Below are 24,598 nucleotides of genomic sequence, written 5' to 3'. Positions count from 1 at the left end.
ACACATGCCTGTTTGTTCTCCACTCTTTTGTCCACCAAACTCATTTTCTCTTTCCAACACCCCCAACTGCCCTTCCAGACAAGCAGCGAGATGAACTTTAGCGTCTGCCAGCACCACGCTGAAGAGAGACGAGGCAGCTCCTTCTGCATGCACGCCACCTGCAAAGCTTGAAGACAGACAATTCCATCTAAACATAGCCACAGTGTTGTTGTGCGTCTCCCCCAGCCACAGAAGGAGATATTTTCAGAGATGCCATATCCGCTTCTGCAGTCGATACATCTTACAAATTAACACGTGATGGAAGTGCTACCTGCCAACTGTGAACTGGCAGGGCACTCGAAGCACAACAGTCTGCTCTTTATTAATGGAGAATAAAGGCATCATAGAAAGACTCAAATGAGGGGGGTTTAAAGCACTCTGTTAGGTGTGTGTTTGAGAATAGTTGCAATATTTTGCACTGATGATGTATGCATAGACTCAGACAGAGAAGGCACATCGTTAAAAGCTGGCATTGTGGTGTTTTTTAAGTGTAGTAATGATTTAATGTACCTTTAATTTGACCTTTTTTAACATGAAGTTTCTGACTATGCATTGACTGAAAAAACTCAAACCAAAGTGGTGACAGACTTTAATTAAAGCTCCTGTGAGGAACTTTTGACCTGTGTAGATTTGGTGCCCCCCCCCCGTGGCCAAATCATTACCATGTTTGTTGCTTTTTGTCCTGTCCATGTCAGAGTAGTTGTTTACAACAAAAAATTATCTTACCAGTCAGATGTATCATCAGTTAGTCTTTGCTATGAAAATGTAAACATATTTTGTCAATGTCTAGGTCAACCCCGACACTGCAGCAGCAGTTCCAGGTGATAGGGGTATTTATTTCATTTCTAAAAAGTCCTCACAGGAGCTTTAACATAGTCCAATCCTTGTACGTTTCAAGACTAGCTGCTTAGTTGTTACATGAAACTGTCAAGAAGGCGGCATTTTTTAACTCTCCTCTTTCATAATCAATGTTTTCTGTAAGTCCGTTTTGTCCCTTTCTTTCCAAAATATATTGCGTCCAGAAGCATATAAAGCCGATTGTTCATCTTGTCACTGAAATCTGTTGACTATAGTTGACAGTTTGAAGTTACTCTAATCTTTAGACCAAAACCTCGTGAACACACACCACTGTGCTGCAAGGAAAATACTGCAGTCTTTATCTGCTGTGAAAAACAGACAACACCATCAGATTAATTAAAATTATTCAGAGAAGAGGAAGTTTAATATCTTTTGACATATCAGCTGTGTATACAGAAGAAGCAAGCAGTTTTATTTCTATATTTCGTCGTTTTCTGTTGCATTTTGTCAGATTTTTCTGATTAGATATAGCATGCCAAAACCTGTATTTTTTGTGCTGCTCCTTAAAGATACAGTGTGTAAAATTGGAATATTAGCAACATCTAACAGTCAGGTTCTAAATGGCAGTGCTCACTTCTGGGGGTAACAGATAAATTAGTGGAATTTAAAACGTGCAAGATGCAAAAGTCCAAGGTGGTTTACATAGAGGGGCCCTCTGTATGTTTTATTCATTCATTCATTTTTTTATAATCGTGATTAATTTTTCTTACAACACCTTTTTGTTAAGCCACATCAAAAAATTATTCACCATTGTTCCTTAGTGTTCCATTTCACTTGTAAAAACTCACAGATGGAAAAGTCTGTGTTCATAAAATGTTACTTTTACTGTCCTCTTATTTCCTTTTCAATCCATAGCAAGTTCATTTTTCTGTGGATAAGTTCTTTATTATGATCTTTGATCTGTCTATAAAAACAGTCATTTACCCTTAGTTTATGGTTAGACATTTCTGAGATTAATAGTGATAATAAATGTTTATCATTTGTATAAATAAAAGGTCTGTTCTAAGTTAATTAAAAGATGAAAAACTGTAAAAGATTTAACATATACCTACTTAGAAATATTCATCCATATTTACTAAGTTTGTTTTGCTAAATGCTACTAGGCTAAATCTTATTCACTGTCCCTTAAAATAAGACATAAAGCCATCTTTAGATTAAGCCAAGGCTCAGATATTCAGAAACTGTAAAACTTCTATTAAAAGCCCAGGCCTGCTTTCAGTTGCTTCAGTCCATGAGATTTACTTAGACGTTAATAAGTGACTGGCCTTTTATTATATTAAATCAAAACTTGGGCTTTTTTAAAGGATGATAAAATTGTAAATTTCACATACATGGAAGTACAAACATATTTGAATGTGAAGCTGATCTTTAATCTTCTCTCCTAAACTGATCTAAATTCAAGCTTTATCCTTAAATATTTGGAGCAATGAAGTTTATTCATGGGTTGCTATACCAAAGTGTTTGATGGTTACGTATTGTCAGATATTCTCAATTTAACCACAAAAAAAGAAAAATATTAGAGCTCTCATAATAATTTATCATACCAACATTTATGTTTCCAAACTCATGGGAATATAATTTATTTATGAGTTAAACTGGAATATATGGATGCCCATTTCTGCCATTTTCAAAAGAAAAAAGTAGAAGTTAGGCAATTAAAAAAAAGAATCCTGAGTCAAACTTGAGAGATAAAAAGTCATAATTATGAGATTAAAAAGTCAAAATTATAACATCAAAAGTAAAAATTAAAAGATATAAAAGTCAAAATTATGAGATAAAAAGTCAAAATTCATAAATAAAAAGTAAAAAAATGACTGGCTAACTGAATTAGCACACTTTTTACCGGGATGCCTTCTTTTCATCATCATTGAAACTATTTAGAAGTCATACTTTGAAGAAAAAATGTTGATCACAGTCATGTGATTTGTCTTAAGTGGCTCTACCCTGCATGTTACATGAAAACTGTTTCTCATGAATCCTCAGCTGGACTCTGATTTTCCTCCTTGGATACGTAGCTAGTTAGCTTTAGCCTCAGTCTTTCAGTGTTTTTCAAGGATGTAGCTACAAAGCAGAAGATCATTTTACATGTCTGAGGGAAAACTGCTGCCTGAAATAAATGGGTAGCAGCTTTTGCTAACTTCAGTTTGAATTTGACCTATTTGTTTTTGTAATGGTAGCAAGTTTAAGTGATAAATTTGACATTTTTACAAAATTGTGCCATTATGAAATGCTGGAGAGGAGATGTGGGATTCAGTGAGCTGCTGTGCGCCCACTTGCACACTAAAGGTCAGGGTATGAGGGTAAAATATTACACTGTTTACATCTTCTGCTCATTCAGCATCACTATACTTCATTTAAGGGTTATTGTTCAGTATTTAAATTTAAAAATGGACCAGTGTTTTTGTCTCAGGAATAAGATGAGATGAGTGTTGCTGCTCAGCAGAAGCCAACTAGTTTTTTTTTTTGTTTGTTTTTGTCTTAAAGGCTGATAAACATGGGTGCAGGAGGTCTGCTCTCAGGTCACTGTGATGTGTCAAATAGACATGTTTATATTACTGTCTGAAAAATAAAATTTGCTATAAAACAGTCATTAAAGATGCTGTTGTGGATTTTGTTGTCCTTGAGATGTAATAAAGCTCTTCCTCCTGACTTCAGTTTCACATACATAAATATTTTATTTTATTTACAGTGCAGAAAAATTCCATTCATATAAAAATAGTACTGTACCTATGTACAAATGTCTTCTGAATGGATGTTAATCAAGTGAACAGAAAGAAAAGGTTTCAGAGTAAGATAAAGCACTTACACCTGACAGATAAAAGCTCCTCCACACATCGCAGATATTTGTTAGCATAGCAACAGATCTTCCACAAACCAAATTACAAATCATATCATTCGACGAGGATGCATCTTTAATTAAGGTCACTAAATTAAAGTCACAATTTGCTTCATGTGTTTGTGAGAAACGTCGGTCCAAACCAACATTCCTCATTCTGCTGATCTCCCTTTTAAATAGAGAGGAAATAGAAAAAACTCCAGCTGTGCTAGAGTCCTCAGTTAAAGTTGAATTTAAAGTTGAAGGGTCCCGAGCCGAAAGGGTTAAATCCCTGAAAGCCATGGAAACCTCCGTGAAAGTGCTGATGGTGACTCTGCTGGCTCTCTGGATCCATGGGGTCCTCCCCGTGATCAAACTTTGTTCTCATCTCTAAAAAAAAGAGAAAAAGAAAAAAAATGAGGATCGGCTTTACATAAACATCTCCTCTTAATAATTAAGAGACAGCATCAAAGACATGCTTTCATCTGGTTACACCTACATTAGGCTGCTGTATGCTAACAGTTTCTTTGAATAAATTTATTTTTTTAATCACTGTGTAGAACATTTCATGAAAATAAACTCATTTTGGTTTAAGACTGAAAATAATGCAACAAAAACAGGTTCTAATTCTAATTCATTTTTAAACTCGGGATTTCTGATGTTTTAGCTTAGTACTATTCACACACGATTAGTATGAGAATTTATGAATTACCCCCTTACATCAGTGTTTGGTGTGGTGCATTCACATGGTACAAGCAAAGTCTGTAATGTACTCAAATTTACAGATATTTCTGAAGGAAAGGGTGCTACATGTCTGCAGCAATGAAAATGTACAGTAAATTTTCATTTCAGTCAGGAACACTGTCGTCAAACATTTAACCATTTTATTGGAAAAATGGATATGCAGTTTTACTTGGCGGAGCAGGATCTGCTCAAAAGATGCTCCCTGGGTTAATCAAGCAGCATGCTTTGACTTTCCAGAAACCCCCATATGCTGTCTTTGACTAATAAACTAGTGAAATATTTCCTCAAACTCCCCTATTAGTGCATATCTGCAGCTGATCAGACAGAGGAAGAGAGAAGAAGTCGAGCATCCCTCCTGTTAATGTATGAGAAAGGACGTCTCATATTGAATATGAACCTGTCCTGTTACTTTAAACAGTTCTTATTCTGTTGATGTCATTCTGCACTGAGGTTACAATGGTTTGGGATTTTTCATTAGTTTTTATTTTTATTTCGTTTTTACTTTTTATTTCAGTTTAGTTTTTTTTCTGCTTTGTTAGTACAATCTAGTTTTTATTTTGAAAAATGCTTCATTTTAGTTTCGTTTTTATTAGTTTCATTGTTAGTTTTACTGGCAATATGGAGAACTTGTCAGGGGCGAGACCCAAAAGGGCTCTTCACTTTTTTTTTCTTTCTTTATTAATTCAATTATGTTTGTATACAACTCAAGACCCAAAATCACCACTGTATAAAGTATTTCCAATCAAAATCTGGTGATTTTACACTCTCCAGGCTTGGGTGTCCATGTCAGACAGTCTGCTGCTGTCAAAGACTAAAACTAAGAAGAGATTTTGTCTCTAATTGTATTTTGTTTTAGTTAGTTTTGTCAGCACAGAATTCAGTTTCAGTTAGTTTTTGTTTTTTTGTAAAGCTTAGTTTTTATCTATACATTTGGGACCATTTGCATCTGCAACAATCCTCCTCGTACTGATCCGCTGTTGAATCCTAACCTCTGAATGTTGAGTTATTGTGTTATGCATGGAATGTTTGGCTCAATGATACTGACACAGGATCAGGCACCTGCAAAGAGAAGCTGTAGGAAGCAGAGCAGAGGCTCTGTGCACATGAAGAGAGCAGCAGTGTGTGCATTCACATTTGGACTGCAGAGTTTAAATTATTAAGTAAAATAAAGCCTGTTATACACACAAGCTGAAACTTACTGTCAGAGAAGCACTATTTATAAACTATATTTGTCAAAATTGTGTCAATAATCTACGCTGCCTCAATCATTATGTCTTCAATCAGAAAAAGCCACACAAACCATAAAAAACAGAGATGCCGATTCACACGCGATTAGAGTAACCTGTGGACTTCTGTGTGCACTGAAATATGCTCGGTTATTTGCTCTGCAAATTACAGACATGGTTGATTTGTACCATTACAAGTCATCAGAGGTCCCTTGGTTATTCTAATCCAATGCGAATAGGGGATGAGTAGTGGAACTGTGTTGAATGCTGTTAAGACATGCTGTACACGTCTACAACAAATGTTTCCATAAGATGCATTACTGGAAAAACATTAACTTCATACTAGCACTGTCAAAATGTTCAATTAATTTGGATTAATTAATCACAGGGGGAAACTGCAATTAAAAAATGTATGCTGATTAATTACACTCTGATGCCATCACACAACGGTCTAAAGAAGCTTTGTAACTTCGATTGGAACACGTACAATTTCTCTGTGCTTTTAATTTTGTAATTTTATAGATAAAACCCACAGATTAACATCATCTTAGATTGACTGGTAAGTGGACAACCTGTCCTTTGTCTCTACTTCTTCCGTTTCAAAACCAAGAAGAAAGTTTTAACGTCCTTGCTGATTATTTTGTTACTATAATTATCAAATCTACCAGTAACACAATCTTTCTTAACTTAAATGCGATTAATTAATTGCAAAGCCTATAATCAATTAGATTAATTATTTTTATTAATAATATATTTTACTTAACAAAACTGTTCCCTGCCGTTACGATATATCTCCAGCTTCCAGGCTGAATCTGCTGTCTTGATCTGTTCACTGCAGCCCCTCAGAGGCCTGACATTTAGAGACTCACAGTAGCAACATTTCCACTGACTCTGCAGACCAAAGACTCCTTACCTGGGTCAGTGAGGACCTCTTTGGCCTGAGCGATGTCGATGAACTTCTTCTCCGCCCTCTTCTTCTCCTCTGGATCCTGGAAGTTGTCAGGATGCCACTGCTGGGCCAGTTTTCTGTAGGCTTTGATGATCTCCTTTTTCTGGGCAGTTCTGCAACGACAAGAGAGGATTATCAGAACCTTAAACCCACCTCTAGGCTCTGTTGTAATAAACCAGTATCAATTAAGCAGCAATAAGAACAATTCAGCTCTTAATTTCCCTTGAAAGTTTCTTTTAAAAAGTCTCAGTCTCATATAAAACTACTGAAATGAGCAGAGTCTCACCTCTTGACTCCCAGGATCTTGTAATAATCCCTTTTCTGAGACTGTTTGAGAAGTCGCTGAGCTCTCTCCAGGCCTTCTTTTATCTGCCGGTCGTTTTCGCTGTGTTTTCCTGCAGTCTCATAGTCTTTAATGGCTGGAAGAAAAAAAAACAATCAGGACAGTATCAGTATTGCTTCCCTGTCTCCTTGTCTGCAGCAGCTAATGGAAAGTGAAGTACAGTGTATAAAGACAGTCAGTCCAAAGAAATACGTCTGGTTTCAAGACCTTAACCTGCATCTGATGTCACATGTCCAAGTCTTCACTAAGATGTTTGGCTAAATCAGCATATGCCCTTTGTTATCTAATCATTGTGAAACCAACATCCCTGTGGCACAAGCCTGCATTTGGAGTCTTTATTCTTTGGAGTGACCTTTGGTCACCTTTAATAATATTAATTTAAGATGCATATCTCATGCAGATTTGAACTAAGTTTGGCTGTTTGGATGTAATGCTTATAGCAAGATACTAACAAATTCAAACAACAACGCAGACATGTAAGGCTGAGCAGGTGTTATCATTATTGATCTATTTGGAGCCCTACTTCACCTTATCTTAAGATATCTTAAGATTAAGGTTATCTTAAGATATCTGACAACCAGGAAGAGCTGCCATTGTAATGAGTGCTGGGTTTAGTTATAGGTACTATAGTTTATATACAGTCACACAAAAATCCCTTTCATTCCAGGTAAGACTCTTATTTGTCCAAAGCACATCTTGCATCATCCCTGAGTCCACGAGATATCCTCAGTCCTGGCCCTAAAAGCTATTACTTTACAATAATGTTGTTACTCAGATCACAGGTAAAATACAACCTGACCTGAGCAATCTCCTCCTTAAAAATGTATGAACCTTTTTTTATTAATTATGTCTTCCCATCACCTTCAGATCCTGTAGCAAAGGCTCCAGGTTGTTTGTGAGTTCACGATTGACTGCTTTGAAGCTTGTTTACCCTCTGAGGTGCACTCAGGTGATTTTAACACCCGTGGGCTCTGACACTATAACAGCCCACATGTAGTCTGACCTCTCCTCCCACTGATGTGTTCATGCCATGTTATGGCAACACACAGCCTGGGCTCAGCCTCAGGATGATCTCAGTGTGCAGCGTGGCCTGTCTGGAGGGTTGGAGGATGTTAATCGTTGGTTTGATTGGACCTTTGTGTCAGCTCTGTTTTCTCTATCTTTAAAAATAACGCGATGCACACTTGTTTGTCTTGGCAGCTAAATATTGGGAACACTGTGGACAAAGTGAAGCCATATTTTTACTTTATCTAAACTGATACAGACCTTTCATTGTTCTTGATTATTGTTCTTTTAGCTACTGAGTTCTTAAAGTGAGACTTTTTCAGCTCTCTAAGCTGTAATGTGATTTAAAACTAAAATAAAACATCAGTGTCACACTGCCTTTTAGAAAGGCTCCAAATATTATCCTTTGATGATTTTGCAGATTGATGTATGGCACAGTTTCATCTCTGAAATCCTAATAACAGAGGATAGAAGTTTTATCTTTCAAGGACCTCTTCAGATAAGTGAGAGCGAGCCATTTATTTTGCTGCTCTAGAGAAGAGCAGTTTATACATGAACAATGGCGATGTAAATGCAGCAGGGTAGCAGAGTGTGTGTTCAATGACAGTGTTTTACACTGTTGAATGGGTCAGTACTATTCACCCCCTTAGATGTTTACCCTTTTATTGGTTTTATAAATCAATCATGGTCAATATAATTTGGCTAAAAAAATCGTTACTAACAAAGTGATATGTAATATGAATGAGTAACAACATAAATATTCACTCCCTTCTAGTTAGTATTTAGTAGAGTCACCTTTCGCTTCAATCACAGCACAGAGTCTGCCCTTTTCAAGTCCAGCCAAAAATTTTCTTTTGGATTGAGGTCTGGTCTCTGACTTGGCCACTCCAGAACATTCATCTTGTTGCCTTTAAACCATTTCTGTGTAGCTTTCTCTGTATGCTTCAGGTCATTGTCACTGGAAAATAAATCTTATCCAATTTTCTATATTTTGTTGTGTTCATTTTACCCTGCTGAGAAGCATCCCCACAGCATGATGCTGCCACCATAGTTTGGTGTCCACCAATCATAGCATCCTGTCTGATGGCCAAAAAGCCCCATTTTGTTCTCATCAGACCAAATTACTTTCTTCCACTTGACCATGGAGTCTCCCTACATGCCTCTATTTAAGATTCACATTTTCTTCAACCCTGGCTTTCTCACTCTCCCATAAAGCTGGTGAAGAACCCAGACAACAGTTGTTGTCTGCAGCTGCTAAAGCTTGTAACTCCTTCAGAGTTGTCAAAGGTGTCTTGGTGGCCTCACTCACTAGTCTCCTTCTTGCACAGTAACTCAGTTTGTGAGGACGGCCTGATCTAGGCAGATTTACACAAGTCATATTCCTTCCATTTTTTTTTTTTTTTTTGATGATTGATTTAATTAAATTCCCAGGGATGTCCAGTGCTGTGGATTTTTTTTGTATCCATCTCCTGACTTCAACTTTTCACTAACCTTTTCTCTGAGTTGCTTGGAGTGTTCTTTTGTCTTCATAGTGTAATGGTAGCCAGGAATACTGATTAACCGGTGACTCAACCTTCCAGACACAGGTGCCTTTCTACTACAATTACTTGAAACACATTACTAGCGCCAGTTGGTTGTACCTCAGCTGAATTAAAGGAGGTGAATTTTTATGCCATTACTTATTTTACTTTAAATATTTTTGTTTTATTGGCATTGTTTCACAGAAGTCTGTTTTCACTTTGACATTAAAGAGGGTTTTTTGGTCTTTTTTTGTCAAAAAAGCCAAGTTATATAGACCATGATTGATTCATTAAATGAGCGGTTCACGTTGGCACGTGCCTACAATGTTTTCTCTCTAAAGCCTTCTTTAATCCATTTCACTTATCTCTTACATTTTCAATACAGTTATAGTTTTACTGTAGAGGAAACTACTGTAAGAAAAATTAAAGTTAAGTGAAGCACCTATTTTCATTATTGGTCACTAATCTTAAAAAAGGTAGGTGGGCTCAGGAATCAATGTCCCAATAAAAAGCATAATCAGTGACCTCAGGCTTTTGTCTTTATATTTTTCCTACCACAATTTCAGTCAATATGAACTGTTGTTTTGTTATCTTGACTATTTTTATAATCAAGGCAAAGCTGCCCCTGAAGAACAGTGAAACTATTTCATAAATCAATTTAAACTCTTTATAAGAATTATGAAAGCAGCATAGCAGCTAGCTTGTAGTGCTGTATGATTCCCTTCTTTTCTTTGTTTTTTTTTTTTTTTTTTTTTTTAAGATTAATTTGGGGCTTTTTTGCCTTTATTTGATAGAGGAGGACAGTGGATAGAGATGGAAACAGGAACAAGGCAGTGGGGAGAGACATGCAAGAAAGGCCCACAAGCCGGATTCGAACCCGGGCCGCCCATGTACAATGAACTGCCTGTACAGCCATCTGAGGTCTGATCAGGGATAAGGCAAAAATGTTTAAATAACCTAATTTACACAACACACATGTCAAACTGTGGTCAGACTATACAGGTCTGCTGTGGTCGCCTTCATTTGAGCTTTAGCAGACAGCAGGAGCAGAAGAGAGAGAAAACAAAACTGTCTTCATCACAGCGGTTTCTTAGTAAGAACATGACCGTTTTTTATCTATCAGGAGTAAATCAAAAGGATTGTTGGAGCCTGGCACACTGGAAACAGATTCATGAAAATCACAAGGGTGGGAAATAAAAATATTTCTAGGTTTTGGTACTTTTTTGTTTGCAATCTGTTGCCCTTGTAACTAAAACAGTGGGTTTCTTCAGATATCAGTATAATGCTGTTCCCTTTCTTTCTTCCCTTTTTTAAAAGACAGTATGTCTTCAATTTCCAACTTTTTGTACTTTAATCAATATTTCAGGATGTTTTTGGTTCTTTTCTGTGCAGGATTATAAACTGGCCTACATTTTTCTAGATTATTTCAGTGTTTTTCCTGGTATGTAACATTGAAGGCTGTCATCATTTTTCATGCTTTCTGAAATCAGGATTTAAAACAATACCATCTCTGTTGGCTTACCGATTGATAGTGATGATAAAACGTCTGATCTTCTATCAAAAGCCTCCATGAATGAGAGAGAGAGAAATGTCTCAAGTGTACAAATACATTGGTAGTGTTTTGGTGCCAGTGTATTTTAATTTCATTCATGCAGACAGTGTGCAGAGGTTTGCCTGCATTTAATGGGAATAGAAAATAAATGTTCCAATTGTGGGAGCCAAGGACATTTGAGTTGCCGTTGTACCAAATCAGATATCACTATCATTGAATTTTTACAGGATTTAAATGTAAAATTCCAGCACGTGCTGACCCTTCAGGTTTCTGATTAAAACTCACAGGGGGCATTAGAAGTGAGAGAATTTCATGCACTGAACAGCAGAAGGGAAATTCTACAAGTACCAGGATTGAATTTTACTTTGGAAATCTGATCACTCAGACAGGAAGGTTGAAGGGTTTGATAGATTAATACAAAGTGCAGTAAAAGCAGAAACATCCATTGTTTGTTTAAAAGGTTGAAACAGAGCATCAGGTGACAGGTAAAATGATGGCTGGAGCCCAGACCCTGCCTGGGGATTTCACCATCTGCCTTCTCTACACTTCCTGAGATTTGACGGCGGATAGCGGAGACCGTTGTTTCAGCCTAATCCCCCCTCGGCCAGCAGAAGGCTTTATGGAAACACTAAGTGCTATGTGATTGTGTGTGTGTGTGTTTGTTTTGGCACTGCCACCAAGGAATGGCTTTAAGCTTGATAAACAAAAAGAAAAGAAATCTGCATAATTTCAGCCAAAATGCAGGACAGCTCTACATCTGGTGCTCCACACCTAATTTTACATTTCATCTGCTCTGACAAATCACGTTTTCTATTTCAGGCTTTAGATATAGCAGTCATACGCTTTAACTAGATTAGATACGGGAAGCCTTGCAGAATTTATCTACATTTAGTCTTTATTGTGCGTATTCAAATTCAAAGTCAGAATAGATTTAGTGATGAATAGAGAGATTGTGTTAAATGAGGTTAAATTTTATTGGATGTGAGAGTCCCCCTCACTTTATGCTGCCTGTAAGCGTAGACCTTTGATGTTTACAATAACATTTCTTTCTCAGAAGACAACGAATCCTTACATGTAAAAAGATGGGATGGTAAGACACTTACATGATGTGTCATTGAAACTTTACATTATAACAGAGGGAATGTTTGCAGTGTTGTAATGGCCCCTTGTGTTGGACTCCTGCTATAACACCTTGCTGTTGTGCATCTCTAATATAGTAATAGCATATTATATGAACACATTCATTATAAAAGCATTGACATAATAACAGCCTGAATGACAGAGGTATTGATCAGCTGAATTATCATTTTAGGATTTAAGTTAGGTGGGCTGTTGAACTGTGTTTTCTTTCACTTACTATTGTTTTGTCTACTAGTTTTATAACATCATAGTTAACATATAGCTTAATCAAAAGATGATATTCTAAATAATAAAAACAGGATTATTCAGAGGGCTGTGGTGTAACACTGGAATTATTTGAACTCTTTGTAACTGGGTTGCTGACTGAAGATGAAGTTTCTGTAGATGTCCCTTTACATATCTTAACTTACTGTTATGTCACTAATGAACAGGCAATACAGTTTTATAAGTAACCATAAATATTTTTGTAAATTATTTGTTTAGTTTTTGACTTTAAGGTTCAGTTTTTACTTATTTACTTTCAATTTAACAATTTCAGTATGTTTTTATTAATACATTTGTTTGGTTGTTTTTACCCATTTCTTATCCATTTGTTTGCCTTTTTATATTTGTCTAAGAGGTCCCCAAAACAAGCCTTGATTTTTACAGTTTTTAATTTCTAGGCTTTTGTGCCTTTATTTACATAAGATAGTGGATAGTGTCTATTTTCATATTTTATACAGAGAAGTAGAATCCTATGCAGACAATGTGATTTTGTAGTATGAGCTGTATTGACCGATCACATACCAGCAGACTTTGGTGTTGTTTGCAGTCATGTGATCCCAAATGTCTGTTGCGGGTCAGAAAGTGAGGGACAGCCATTTGGAATGAATAGGAACTGAAGAAAGTTAATTCCTAACGGTTCTAAACAGATCTCTACGCTACAATTATCACCTAAAAATTCATACATACATTGAATTCAATATCTGCACTTTACAAAAAAGGGATTTTTAATCACAGTTCAACTGATTTACCTGGTGTGGACGAGATCAGTATCATCGCCTAGCATCATCTAGTCAGATGAAGGGAGACAAGAGTCTTGAGGAGTCTTGTACTGAGCTAAGAAGCTTGCTGAGCCCCTTTTACATATAAAAAATTCTTATTTTGTCACAAACATGCCTCTAGTTGAGATGGGGATGTACTATCAACCAAAGTAATTTTTGTAGGGTGAGAGACTGAGAGATGATGAGCCGTTCACATCTGAGCATGTGCTACAAAACAGCTCTTAAATGTTAGCAAAAGTAGCTAGCTCCTGTTTGAGTGCCAGTTTCCTTTCTTTTATACTTTGTCATTCTTTAATCCACATTAAAAAGCCAAACTGTCACTCAATGAGGAGCTGTTTAAGAGCCACACAAACAGCTCAGGTAAAATCAGAGTTCAATGTGCTAATCCATGACAGAACTGTAATGAGTCAAGCCAGACTGTTTTCTAGAAAAACACCATACACAAGTGTTGTGTGACATTGCTCCTCCAGGCTTTAGAGGGAGGTGTTTTTAATCTGTGTCTGCTGCTGTTTCTCTGTGATTTTTTTTTTTTTTTTTTTTACTTTTCAAAAATTTTGCCTGAATATTTCACTACTTTCAGGGCACAAAAGTAGCTTAATAATTAAAGTTTTTTTCCTTCTTTGAATGCTTGGAATAGTCATAAACCACTCAAAACTTTTTGGTAGCGTTTCTCTAAGTAGAAATCCCTTCTTGTCACCCAAGTGGAGTTCTCTGCTCCTGTGAGACGTCATCTACAAAGAACCAATCCAGAAAAGATGTTCTAGGATAACAACTATAAACAGGAAGAACTTTGCCTGCTCTGATGACCAACCAACACACACTGATGGTATTTTTATGATGATTTACTCGTCTCTGTAAACAGCTACCTGCATAAAAGCATAACCAATAACCCATTATAAATCAAACATTTAAACTTGAGCCACAAATCTGTTAGACACTGAACCCAGTCAGCGGTAGGACTCCTTCAATACCTGAACTGCATCAGATTTGATGACCAAACTCCATTCAAAAAACAGCTGACTTTTTATTCTATACAAATCTGCATCATGGTGTTATGTTGGCAAACAATGTTCCCCATAAATGTGAGACAATCCCAGTAACATGTGGTTCTTTTCTGGGCTCAGACCTATGACTCATACAGCTGCAGTGGGTGCCAGGAAAAATGCTGTAAGGTACCATAAGTATATTCTATTGTGGAAATGAGACTCATCAGATGAAATAGTGCTCCTCTGGGGATAATATGAAAAAAGGAATCACAGTATTTATGATGCAGACATAACTGGAACATGGAATGTTAGGTCCCTGGACCAAACCTGACTATTAAGGTGCATCTACCTTTTCAAAATCAACAACTTTATTAATCCCTCAAGGGGCAATTGGTTCAGAGCAGCCTGTGCATAAAAACATAGATAAAACACAGTGACAAGACAACAACAGTAAATGTAATCTAAAATACACAATAAGACCTAAAACAGTGAATGCTGATATAACAGCTTAAAAGAGACTTGCTGGGACTTGAAGTAAGAACTCTTCTTTTTCCTTTTTGTGGCTTTAAACATCTAAAAAAGGACATAAACCCTGGAATTCAATATATCTATCACTTTGTTTGCTACTTTGTTTTCCTGATTTCTAAATAAATAAAAGTAAATCTTCCCCTGGGAGCTTGTAACATTAACTGCTGATTCCACCAGAGGTTCTTAGAAATGCATGTCTGTTTCCACAGTCATTCAACATGAGTCAGAGGATGATAGATGATGTTTACTAAAGGGTTCTGGGATTGGGGTGATGGACGGAGTTAGATACTGGGGAAAGAGAAGATGGGGAAGAGAGGATGGGGAAAGGGACCACAGGACAGATACGAAGCCTGGCCACATACCCTCTTAGCTCAGCCACGGCACAGGGGTGTTGACACAACAACCTGGCTACTGTTGGCCAAAGTGTTAAATTATTCTCACAGCTTTTTGTACATTTGTTTATTCTTTACTTGTATATTATTAATTAGTTCATTATTCAACATATTTTATTTCTTTCTCTGTATATTATTTTATTTGTTTACAGTTTATTAGTTAATTCTTTTACCTGTTCTTTATTCATTTACTTATTTTTGACTTCTTTTATTATTTTTAAGTTTATATTTTCTGTTCATATATGTGAAACTTATCATGTTGCTGTCTTGGCCAGGACTCTCTTGTATAAAAGATTTTTGTATCTCAATGGGAAAAAATCCTGGCTAAATAAAGGTTGTTTTCTTGTTCATTTTTACCTTTTGTTTGCTGCTGTTGTTTTTTTTTTTTCCACACACAACTACCCAAACATCAGTGTCAAAAATGATATCTATCATTAAAAATTAAAAGTCACCACATCCTTTTTGAGGCTTTTAAACAACAAGAAAGTAAATGGAGAGCTTAACTGTATTTAGAGAGAGCCTGGATTTAAACATGTAATTAAAGGAAGCACTTGATTATATCAAAGAATCAAAAGTGCATGAAGTAGCTTCATCTCCATCAGCCTGTCTTACCTTCCTCATACTGTTCCTCCTGTAGATAGGCCTCAGCTCGGTCCTTTAGCACATTCACATTCTCAGGGTCCGACTGGAGAACTTCACTACACACTGAGATTGCTCTGCTTGCTTGCTGGCCCTGGTTGTGACACAAAAGGAACATGTTTTTATCATGCATTTAAAGGAAAGATAGGTATTCATAGTAGCAGCAATAAGGTCTTACCTGAGTCAGTGCATGGCAGATTCGCTGCTTGGCGAGGAGAGTGAAATGGTGCACGTTGGGCTCAGTCTTCATCACTGCCTCGTATTTACTCACAGCATCTTCATACCTAAAAGAACAGGAAGTAGGTTTACCACTTTAAACAACACTGTGACACTATCAATGAGACAGAATGCAATATGGATCGCTGCACCCACAGACATCTTTCCACACTGTTATTTTCTCTGTTTAGTCTGCTGAATATGATATCTTATGTGTAGCAAATATGATGTGACATCCATTCACATGAAGATGGGATTTGCATGCCTGTTTGTAAGCGATGTCGGAGCGCTTCAGGGAATAGAAGCAGTGTTTTTTTTTTCTGCTGATGCAATCCCTGGTATTCAGAGGGGATATTATTTTATATTTGCAGGGGCTCTTCAATAAAGACACACAAACCTCTGCTCTTGGATGAGTTCCTCTGCAGACTGGATCTGTTTGTTGAGCTTCTTGACCTGCTTGTAATGGCTGTAACACTGCTTGTGGTCGGGATCCAGCTTCAGGCATTCACGCACCTCACTGCAGATGAGACAAGAGGACAAATGTAGGAACAAAATCATTTTAGGATGATGACCAAAATGACAAGAACACCTTAAAACAGCACAGACCAACATTACAAACACTGAAAATTAGACTGTCCCTTTTAATGAAACTGTGGTTCATTGATCTATCAGGTTAGGGGAGGTTTTGTCCTCTAATTTTGAAGAGGGATGGTGATAGACACATCACATATAGCTTATATGCAGTCATGTGATCCCAGGAAGAGAAACACCAGCTGTGATCATTTGGATTGGTGGAATGTTAGTATGCTAACGCTACAGATGGACTGACATACAGTAGGCATCACCAGAAAATGTCTTAATAGATTGATTGTTATCCCTTTACTTTACAGAAAAATGACTTTTCCCACAGGTTGACTGATTGGCCTGCTCAGGAGGTGGCAGCCCCAGCCGCTCCCCAGCCCTTACCCTAACCAGAATTACTTCTTAAAGTTTCCGTTTGTATTTCTGTCCTGACAGTGGTGGTCTGCAGAGGCAGGCGCCTGAGAGTGTTGGTCTTCAGTAGGGTTAAACGATTTGCAAAAATTATTTAATAATGTTTTTTTACCCCAATATTGCAATTGTGATTTAATATATGATTATTAAAATATTTGCATAATGTGCATAAAATCTCTGCTGCTGAAAAAATTTGATTTATTAAACTGGTATTTTGACACATTTCAAGTTAAAGAAATATTGCAACTTGTGTCATTTGTAAATTGCAGCAGGCCATATTGGGATTTATCTAATTTGTGATTAATTGCCTTACATCCATAAATGGATGTAAGAAAGACAGAAAGAAAGAATATACTTCTATTAAATTTACAGAAGCACTATTTTTATTACGATATATCTAGATAAAAGTATGTGTTTGCTTTACCTAACATTTAGTAGACTTTAAGAGATAATTATCCCTTTAAAAACTCCACATATTCAGAATCATAGTATAAGAAGTGGTAGTTACTCTTGTTATGTCTCGGTACACGTCATGTCTTCTACTGATTTGGTAAACAAGGTGCTTTATAGTTACGTAGTCTTAAAGTGGGTCTTACTTGAGTGACATCTCATGATCTCCGAGATTGTAGTAGATGGTGCTGAGCTTGTAGAAAGCCTGGGTATTGTCATTCTTCAACTTGGAGGCTGCTTTGAGGTCACTAATGGCCTTCCCCATCTCTCCCATTTGAATAAAACACTCTGCTCGCATCTCACGAGACGTCACGTCCCAAACACACGTCTGTAAAAGGTGGACAGTAACTCTTTCAAACTTAGGTTACTATACAAATGCAGTAATGATTACATGGACAGCCTAGAGTCTGCGGGAATATTAGTCAAAGCTGATAAGGTAGGTGTCTCACCTCAATGATAGCGTCGAGCTGGGTGGCAGCTGTCACATAATCACGGCTGTCAAAGCTGTGGCGTGCCTGAGCCACAAGTCGCTGAATTTCATCTGACTTGGTCAGCTGATTCTGGGCTTCCTTCTCCTCTTTGTCACTGGGGTTAGACCTCAGCTAGAAGATGAATTATATCACATACTAAGTCATGATTTAAGTAGTAAACTACAATATGGAACTAGTCTGAAGCCAGGAAAGTAAGAGTACACTACAGAAGTGCGCTTTAAACTATTCAATTCGATCCTTCACAAAACATTCAATGACCTCCTGCTTCACCGAAGAGGTTCTTCTGGCAATTTTGTCTCCTGAAAGCACTGCCTAGCACAGAGGCAGTGGCGGTACTTACCATTCCCTAAACCCATTACATTTTAATCGTCCTCATCACCCAGGTCATCATATTCACAAGAGCCATCTCATCGAGCGACACGTCCATTACAAACAGATTTGGGTACCCTTAAAGTGTTTCCTGGGAGCTAAGCTTAGGAAAGAGCGTAATGCATTAAATGGGATGCATTATGCTGGGCCAACACTGAGGACTGCTGAAGCAGCAGGATAGTGTGCACCTCTGGCCAGCTCCCTTGACATTACACCAGGAAAGTGTTGCCTGTGGTAATGAAAAAAAACACCCTGATGCTAACTGGCCTCTCCTGGAAAGGAGATGGCATCGAGCTGGATGCAATGATAAATCTTTTTGTTCCTTAAACACGATCAAAATGTGAATGATTCTCTTTTTTATCTAAGCTCTAAAAACGGTAAAGTAGTTTGTCATTTGCACTGTTTCTATTATTATAGCAACAGGAGGTTTTACATTTAAGTCTGACACACACACCAAGATAACCACTGAGCTTCAGAATAATAAAACTAAACACAAGTAGACTTAACTTGCAAAAAAAGAGAAATATAAAGACAAGGACCTTATGATTCAAAAAGGTCCCTGAGGCTGCAGGCCTGCATTAAACCATCTCAATGTGAAACTCTGACATTTGTGCATTATTCCCAAATCACAGAGGAGTGCAGTTCTTTTTAGTATAACTACCTCACCTGAGGATACAAAAGTTTTCATAAGAATAAAAAATGTTTAAAAGGAAATTCAAATCACCTCTAGAGTCGTGAAACTGCATGGTTAAAAGGTAACTTGAATGGAAATGCTCTGCCAAATTATAATCTTGAGCTTTACAAGGACTTAAAAAGCACAAATGAAGGTTCAGTAGCAACTGAATTATTTTTACATGGCAAAGGATGGTCCTGAAACACATTTCTCTGGTTGTTTAGCTTTTTCTTTTTTTGTAAATCTATTCTTATCATGTTGTTACACCATGAACGTGAACATTACTCATTTAATTACTGTAAAGGGAATCAAGTGTCGAAACAACTGAGCTGCTAATAAGCACACATACCGATTTAATGTGAAATCATACTGAAAATGTTATTCTTGAGTTGTGGATCAACACTGACACCTCCTGGTGAACTGCTGCTTATCTAAGACAACAAGTTTTTCCTTCTAAGTGTTGCTGCAAGTCTTAAAAAAAGAGATAACTTGACGTACCACTTTTTTAAAGTCACTCTCTGCTTCATCCAGCTTGCCCTGCTTCAGAAGAAGATTTCCTCTTTGCAGCCTTGCCTGTTAAAAAAGGAAGAGAGTAAGTACTTTTTATCAGAAGACTTCAGATATAAACTCATGAACACAGCTGACACAACTGACCGCTTTCCCAAGACCTGCTTTGAGCTGATTTAAACTATAAAACACATGCAATTGCTACACACAGCATAAAGAAGCTTCTCTCAGTTAGCGAGCATATTTATCTCCCATGCATCTCTGCCATACATATTCTGTAAGCCCGCAGAATTGAATAAGAGGTGGGAAGAGGAATAAGTCATAAGAGATTAATATAGATGCATTACTCACAGATGTAAAGTCTGGTTTGAGTTCAATGACTCTACTCAAATCTGGCAGTGCAGACTTGGACTTTCCCATAGCTAGAAACACTGTAGCTCTCCTGTAGTAAGCCATGTAGTTCTTTGGATCTCCATCTTAACACAATAAAAAGGAAAAACAAGATGTGGAAGCATTAGATTGAAACAACCCCAATAAATTCCTTAAATATTCTGTATTTTCTGCCACTTACCCACAGCAGCATGGAAATGAGAAAGGGCATCTGCTAGCTGGCCAGCAGCGAGCAGTTTCTTCCCCATCTCCATATGATTGTCCACACTGCCATCCCTGCCACATTTAACTCCTGGAAAACATTGTCAACACAAATTTTCACAAAATACACTTAGCAGGTAACCACAGACTACTATATTACACAATGATTTCATTTGCTCACAATGAACAATGATAGACAGCTGCTTGTGGATGCAATCAGTGACAGGTGTAATGATTCAAATAGCAACCGTGTTGACTTGTGACTTAAGCCCAACTCTTCTGTCATTGACGTAGTTCTTGCAGCTGTTGAAAACTTCGTCGCAAATGCTTTATATCTGAAAGGTATATTCTAACATCATAACAAAGCACTCCACACTGATGTATTCGTCAGGATACTTTCCTACTTCAACATCTGTTGTAACTACGACAAATACAGACGCACAGGCTAAAGTCACCAGTCAACACGGACGCTCGTTAAACCATAACACAGGACTTTGACAACTGAACCACGCAACTTCGCTTTAACCAGAGTATGTTATTTTCTTTACCTCAACGTTATTTGAGTAATTTTTTGAACGTATTATCACACTACGCTAACAACAAAGTGGTTGTTAACCAACTTTAAATAATATTAAGCTAATTAAAGCCTGTTAAATCTTGCTAGCTTAACGTTAGCCACTAGTTATCGATTTGCTAGCTAACGTTGTCATTGACATTAGTGACATAGCGATACTTTCAACACATGCAGGCTGTCTGCGCCACTGTCAAAGTTTTAATTGGTAAATAGTAAAATCAAGAAGCTAAAAGCTGTCATAACCTTTCTTAGTAAAGTAACTAAGACAGTTTCTTACCTTCATATCTCATATCAATCAAAACGAGAACATATGGGATGTAAGCCAGTATTTTGTGAGCTACATGGTCCATAGAAACCATGGTTGGAGTTTCATCAGACAGAGTCTCTCTCTCGTTAAAGTCCCAAAAAACGTCAGCCAATATTATTCGAGTATTGTTTCACCTAATTCTCAAACGTCCCATGTGTTGACGGCTAGTCAGCATTGCTCCTCTTTTTCCCAGTCAGAGAAGAGAAGCGAGCTTAAGCGACCGGTCGTGGGCGGCTGTGATTGGCTGGTTTGTTTGAGAAAGCCCGCCCACACCTACTGGTTCAACAGAGAGGAGCCACGGCAGCACAAGACGGGGAGTGTATAGGTGTTTATACGCGCGCGTATATACATGCACGGAACCACAGATCGGCAGATTGGAATAACTTTAGTGTATTTGCATTGCACTGCAATGTATTTTACACTTTAAGGAAAATAATCCAGCTTTAATTCCACCTTATGTGTCTTTGAGCTATACTTTTCAGACTAATTTATTATTGTTATTATTATTATTATCATCTATAATGAATCAAAATCAACACTGGTTTGATCAAAAATGTTTAAAAAAAGGCTGTTTTTATTGAAATCATACAAACATCATACAGGCTAAAACAATAGCATGTGTAGCTTACAAAAGAAGTTGGCATTAAAGTTAATGGGAGCTACTTTTGTCTCCAATGATTTTGTCGCCCCCTGTGGTGGTTTTCTGATTAAAAAAGAACTTCTCTTGCTTTTTTAACAGTCAAATGTATCATTCATTGTGAATCTTTGCTGTGGAAAATGTTTTTTAATGCATTTTCAGCAGCCTACTTAACCTGGCTATTTCTGAAACCTACCTAGCAACAGCAGACAAGCATTTAAATTACAATATACAGATTTTTAATTAAGTTATAATAGTCTTTTTTGCTCTTGTAGTTTATACTTAGATGTCAGTATTAATTTTAGGCCGTGTTATTACCAATTTGAGTGTTCCCATAGTAGCTTTAATACCTCTGTGTTACATGATATTTCTACATCAGTGTTGCCTCACATTAGATATTAAGATACATACAAAGCAGTGATATGACCCGTTTTAACAAAAAAATAAAGCTTCAGTATAATCAGTAAATATACAAAACTACTTAAGTAGCTTATGACAAATTATACATATTCTAGCATAGTGTTTCCAAAGCTTATGGACAGAAAGCATCCTGTTTTGAGAAGGCGTCACACATATGCATTCGTAGCTGTGGTCCTGGTGGCATCTGTGATTGCAGAGATGCTGCTGGCTCTGCTGCCGCTGGTGGTCTTAGATTTTCTGCTCTCACTACTCCCCGAAGAAACCGATGATGCAATGCTCTTTTTTGTTGGAACAGCTGTGTAGGCCTCAGGGTACTGGTAGGCGGGATATCTCTCAGGTTTGCTAGGTTTAGATTGATGAAATGGGAGGTTATTTTTTCCATAAGATGAGGGTGGGGAGTAAAAAATAAAAACTGGATGAAAAATCAATGATGCTGTATCTGCACTTTACCTTGATTTGCACCCTTCCCAGCCTGCAAAGATACTGTAAATAAGGCCTCCAGAAACGAGTAAGGTAGAGCCTCCCCAGCCAATGAAGACACCAACACCTATTTCAAACCTGGCAAAGAATAAACACAATTTAAACACTCAGACTATGAAGATGTTTGATTCTAGATGTGAGAATATATTTTAATATACGTACTTCTGCTCCTTGTACAATGGGTCCTTAAATTCTGATACAATTTTGTGTCCATAGTACGAGAAAGCAATCATAGCACACATCCCTGGAAAAAGCACATGTTAATTTCAGATTTATCACAAAGTTAATGTCTTCTTTTGAGCAAGTCTCACCTCCAATAAGGTAGTTCATCCCCCCAGCAAAGGTTACCCTTGCATTAACAATTTCTGTCCCTCCGATTTTAGTGCACTTCATTCCCACTAAGACCAGAATTGATCCAAAGAAAGACAGTATAATAGCGATGATGATGAGGGCACGGCAGAAGTGAATTTCCCCTGTCAGAGAGTAATATTATTGCATTACAAGGTGGAGTTAAAGCAGCCTTTACATATCATGAAGTAGAATTTACTTCACTTACAGTGCAGAGCCAGCATCGATGGGATTCCCTTGCAGTCCGATACTCCAGTTGAATCTGAAATGCAATCCTTCCACAGGTTGGAGAAGTAGTTTGAAGTAGTCAAGACAATGCTGCCCACCTCAGACCAAGTCCAGATCTCTGTAGGCATGGTAGAACAAACTAGAATCCAGCCGGATACGCAAACCACGAAGCAGCCAATCTCCATGTACATCACCACCGTCCTGTAACCCATCTTTGCCTTGAATTTAAGCCTTCAGACTGATTGAAAGCGTATGAAAGTAATGGCTCGACACCAGTGTGTGTCTGCTGGGAAGTCTCTCCTCAGACTGATTCACAGTAGTTTGTGTTCAACATCATTTGTTTTGCCCTGAACTGAGATCCTGCTTTTTCCTGAAGGTCACTTGTGTTTGTTGTCACTACTTGTTTGGCAGAGAAGTCTACCAGCATAAGGTCAGTGTCTTATCTGTCCGTGTCAGTGCATGGATCTCAAGACTAAATTCATCTAAATTCATCCTTTTCCATGACTTGATTTATTTATCTCCATCAACAGTTCCATTTAACCGCTATCATTTTGTGAGATGTGTGCAACAAAAGGCAAGTTTGCAACATATGGCAAGCTCACTTCTTCAGTGTAACTGTGCTTGTCTACCAACACCACAGCGTCATTCTGTGGGAAACAAGCTGATTAGCTGGCCTACGAAGTAGCCCTTGACTCACTATCTTACACTGGAAACTGAGCATTTGCCGATTCCTTTATTTCTCTACAGCAGGGGTGTCAAAACTTCTTTCACAGAGGGCCACATACAAAAATATATTAGGAGGGCCACTTTCATATTCCTCGCCATGAGGATTTTAAATAGACTAATCCAATATAAGTTAATACATGCTCAGCAATTGAGTATGCCGTAATGGCTAGGTCATGGCTTACAGGGCAAATGGAGAGTCATTTTTTAGGATTTTGAGGAGCCAGTCAGTTTTCAGGGGGCCTCATTTAGCCTTTGCTACCACTGCCTCTGCCCCTGAAAAGTTACTGGTGCCGCTATTTGCTGTGATAACCCATCATGACGTTATAATCAATAAATCTTCTTGTCAAAATGTTTACAGATTTAACATGGTAGCATTGCCTTGTGCTGAAAATAAGGAGTACAATACAGTTAAGCACAAGCTTCATGTTTTAATGTTGGCCATATTTTATTTTATCTCTAGAATTTTCTGCGGGCCAATCAAAAATGGGCCGCAGGGCGTATTTGGACACCCCTGCTCTGCAGCGTCATCTTTTAATCCCAACATCCATTGAATGAACAGCAGCTATTCTCTCACAACTCAGTCCTTCAGGAGTTTGAGTCTCAGCCAAGACAATAACACTTTGGTCACTTTGGTCTGTCCATTATCTTAGTCCAGTCCCTCATGAAGCAACTATAATTCTGAGCCTGTCTCATTCTGCCACGACCTCTCAATCCAATTATCTGGCTGCTGACATATTTTGAAATTTGTTTCTTCTCCAGTCAGTCAGTATGTTGTTTCAGTGCAACACTCCTCCACCCCAGCCACCTCC

General features: G+C 37.7%; 3 protein-coding genes across 3 annotated transcripts in view; 1 reads left to right on the top strand and 2 right to left on the bottom strand.

The window, feature by feature from the left end:
- Window positions 1-3,421, top strand: part of uggt2 (UDP-glucose glycoprotein glucosyltransferase 2) — a 72,372-nt gene extending 68,951 nt beyond the window's left edge. Inside the window, exon 40 of the mRNA XM_041807191.1 lies at window positions 79-3,421. Coding sequence (XP_041663125.1) covers window positions 79-101 — 23 coding nt within the window. The 3' untranslated portion in view covers window positions 102-3,421. The remainder of the gene's footprint in view (window positions 1-78) is intronic.
- A 154-nt stretch (window positions 3,422-3,575) lies between these two features.
- Window positions 3,576-21,143, bottom strand: dnajc3a (DnaJ (Hsp40) homolog, subfamily C, member 3a). The gene is made up of 12 exons (XM_041807192.1): window positions 20,921-21,143; window positions 20,050-20,160; window positions 19,830-19,954; window positions 19,470-19,544; window positions 17,888-18,040; window positions 17,585-17,766; window positions 16,393-16,512; window positions 15,958-16,063; window positions 15,753-15,873; window positions 6,918-7,050; window positions 6,596-6,744; window positions 3,576-4,102 (listed from the first exon to the last, which is right to left on the bottom strand). The coding sequence occupies exons 1-12, from the start codon at window positions 21,000-21,002 to the stop codon at window positions 3,951-3,953; spliced, it is 1,509 nt and encodes a 502-aa protein (XP_041663126.1). The 5' UTR covers window positions 21,003-21,143; the 3' UTR covers window positions 3,576-3,950.
- A 1,010-nt stretch (window positions 21,144-22,153) lies between these two features.
- LOC121522230 (claudin-10-like) lies at window positions 22,154-23,299 on the bottom strand. Its single transcript, XM_041806383.1, has 5 exons — window positions 23,044-23,299; window positions 22,799-22,960; window positions 22,650-22,731; window positions 22,458-22,565; window positions 22,154-22,349 (listed from the first exon to the last, which is right to left on the bottom strand). The coding sequence occupies exons 1-5, from the start codon at window positions 23,273-23,275 to the stop codon at window positions 22,154-22,156; spliced, it is 780 nt and encodes a 259-aa protein (XP_041662317.1). The 5' UTR covers window positions 23,276-23,299.
- Window positions 23,300-24,598: the final 1,299 nt, after the last annotated feature.

Source organism: Cheilinus undulatus, linkage group 15, assembly GCF_018320785.1.
Source record: "Cheilinus undulatus linkage group 15, ASM1832078v1, whole genome shotgun sequence".
In the NCBI taxonomy this organism is placed as follows: Eukaryota; Metazoa; Chordata; class Actinopteri; order Labriformes; family Labridae; genus Cheilinus; species Cheilinus undulatus.
Note: the sequence above shows the minus strand (reverse complement) of the source record. Positions and strands in the feature narration are given on the sequence as shown.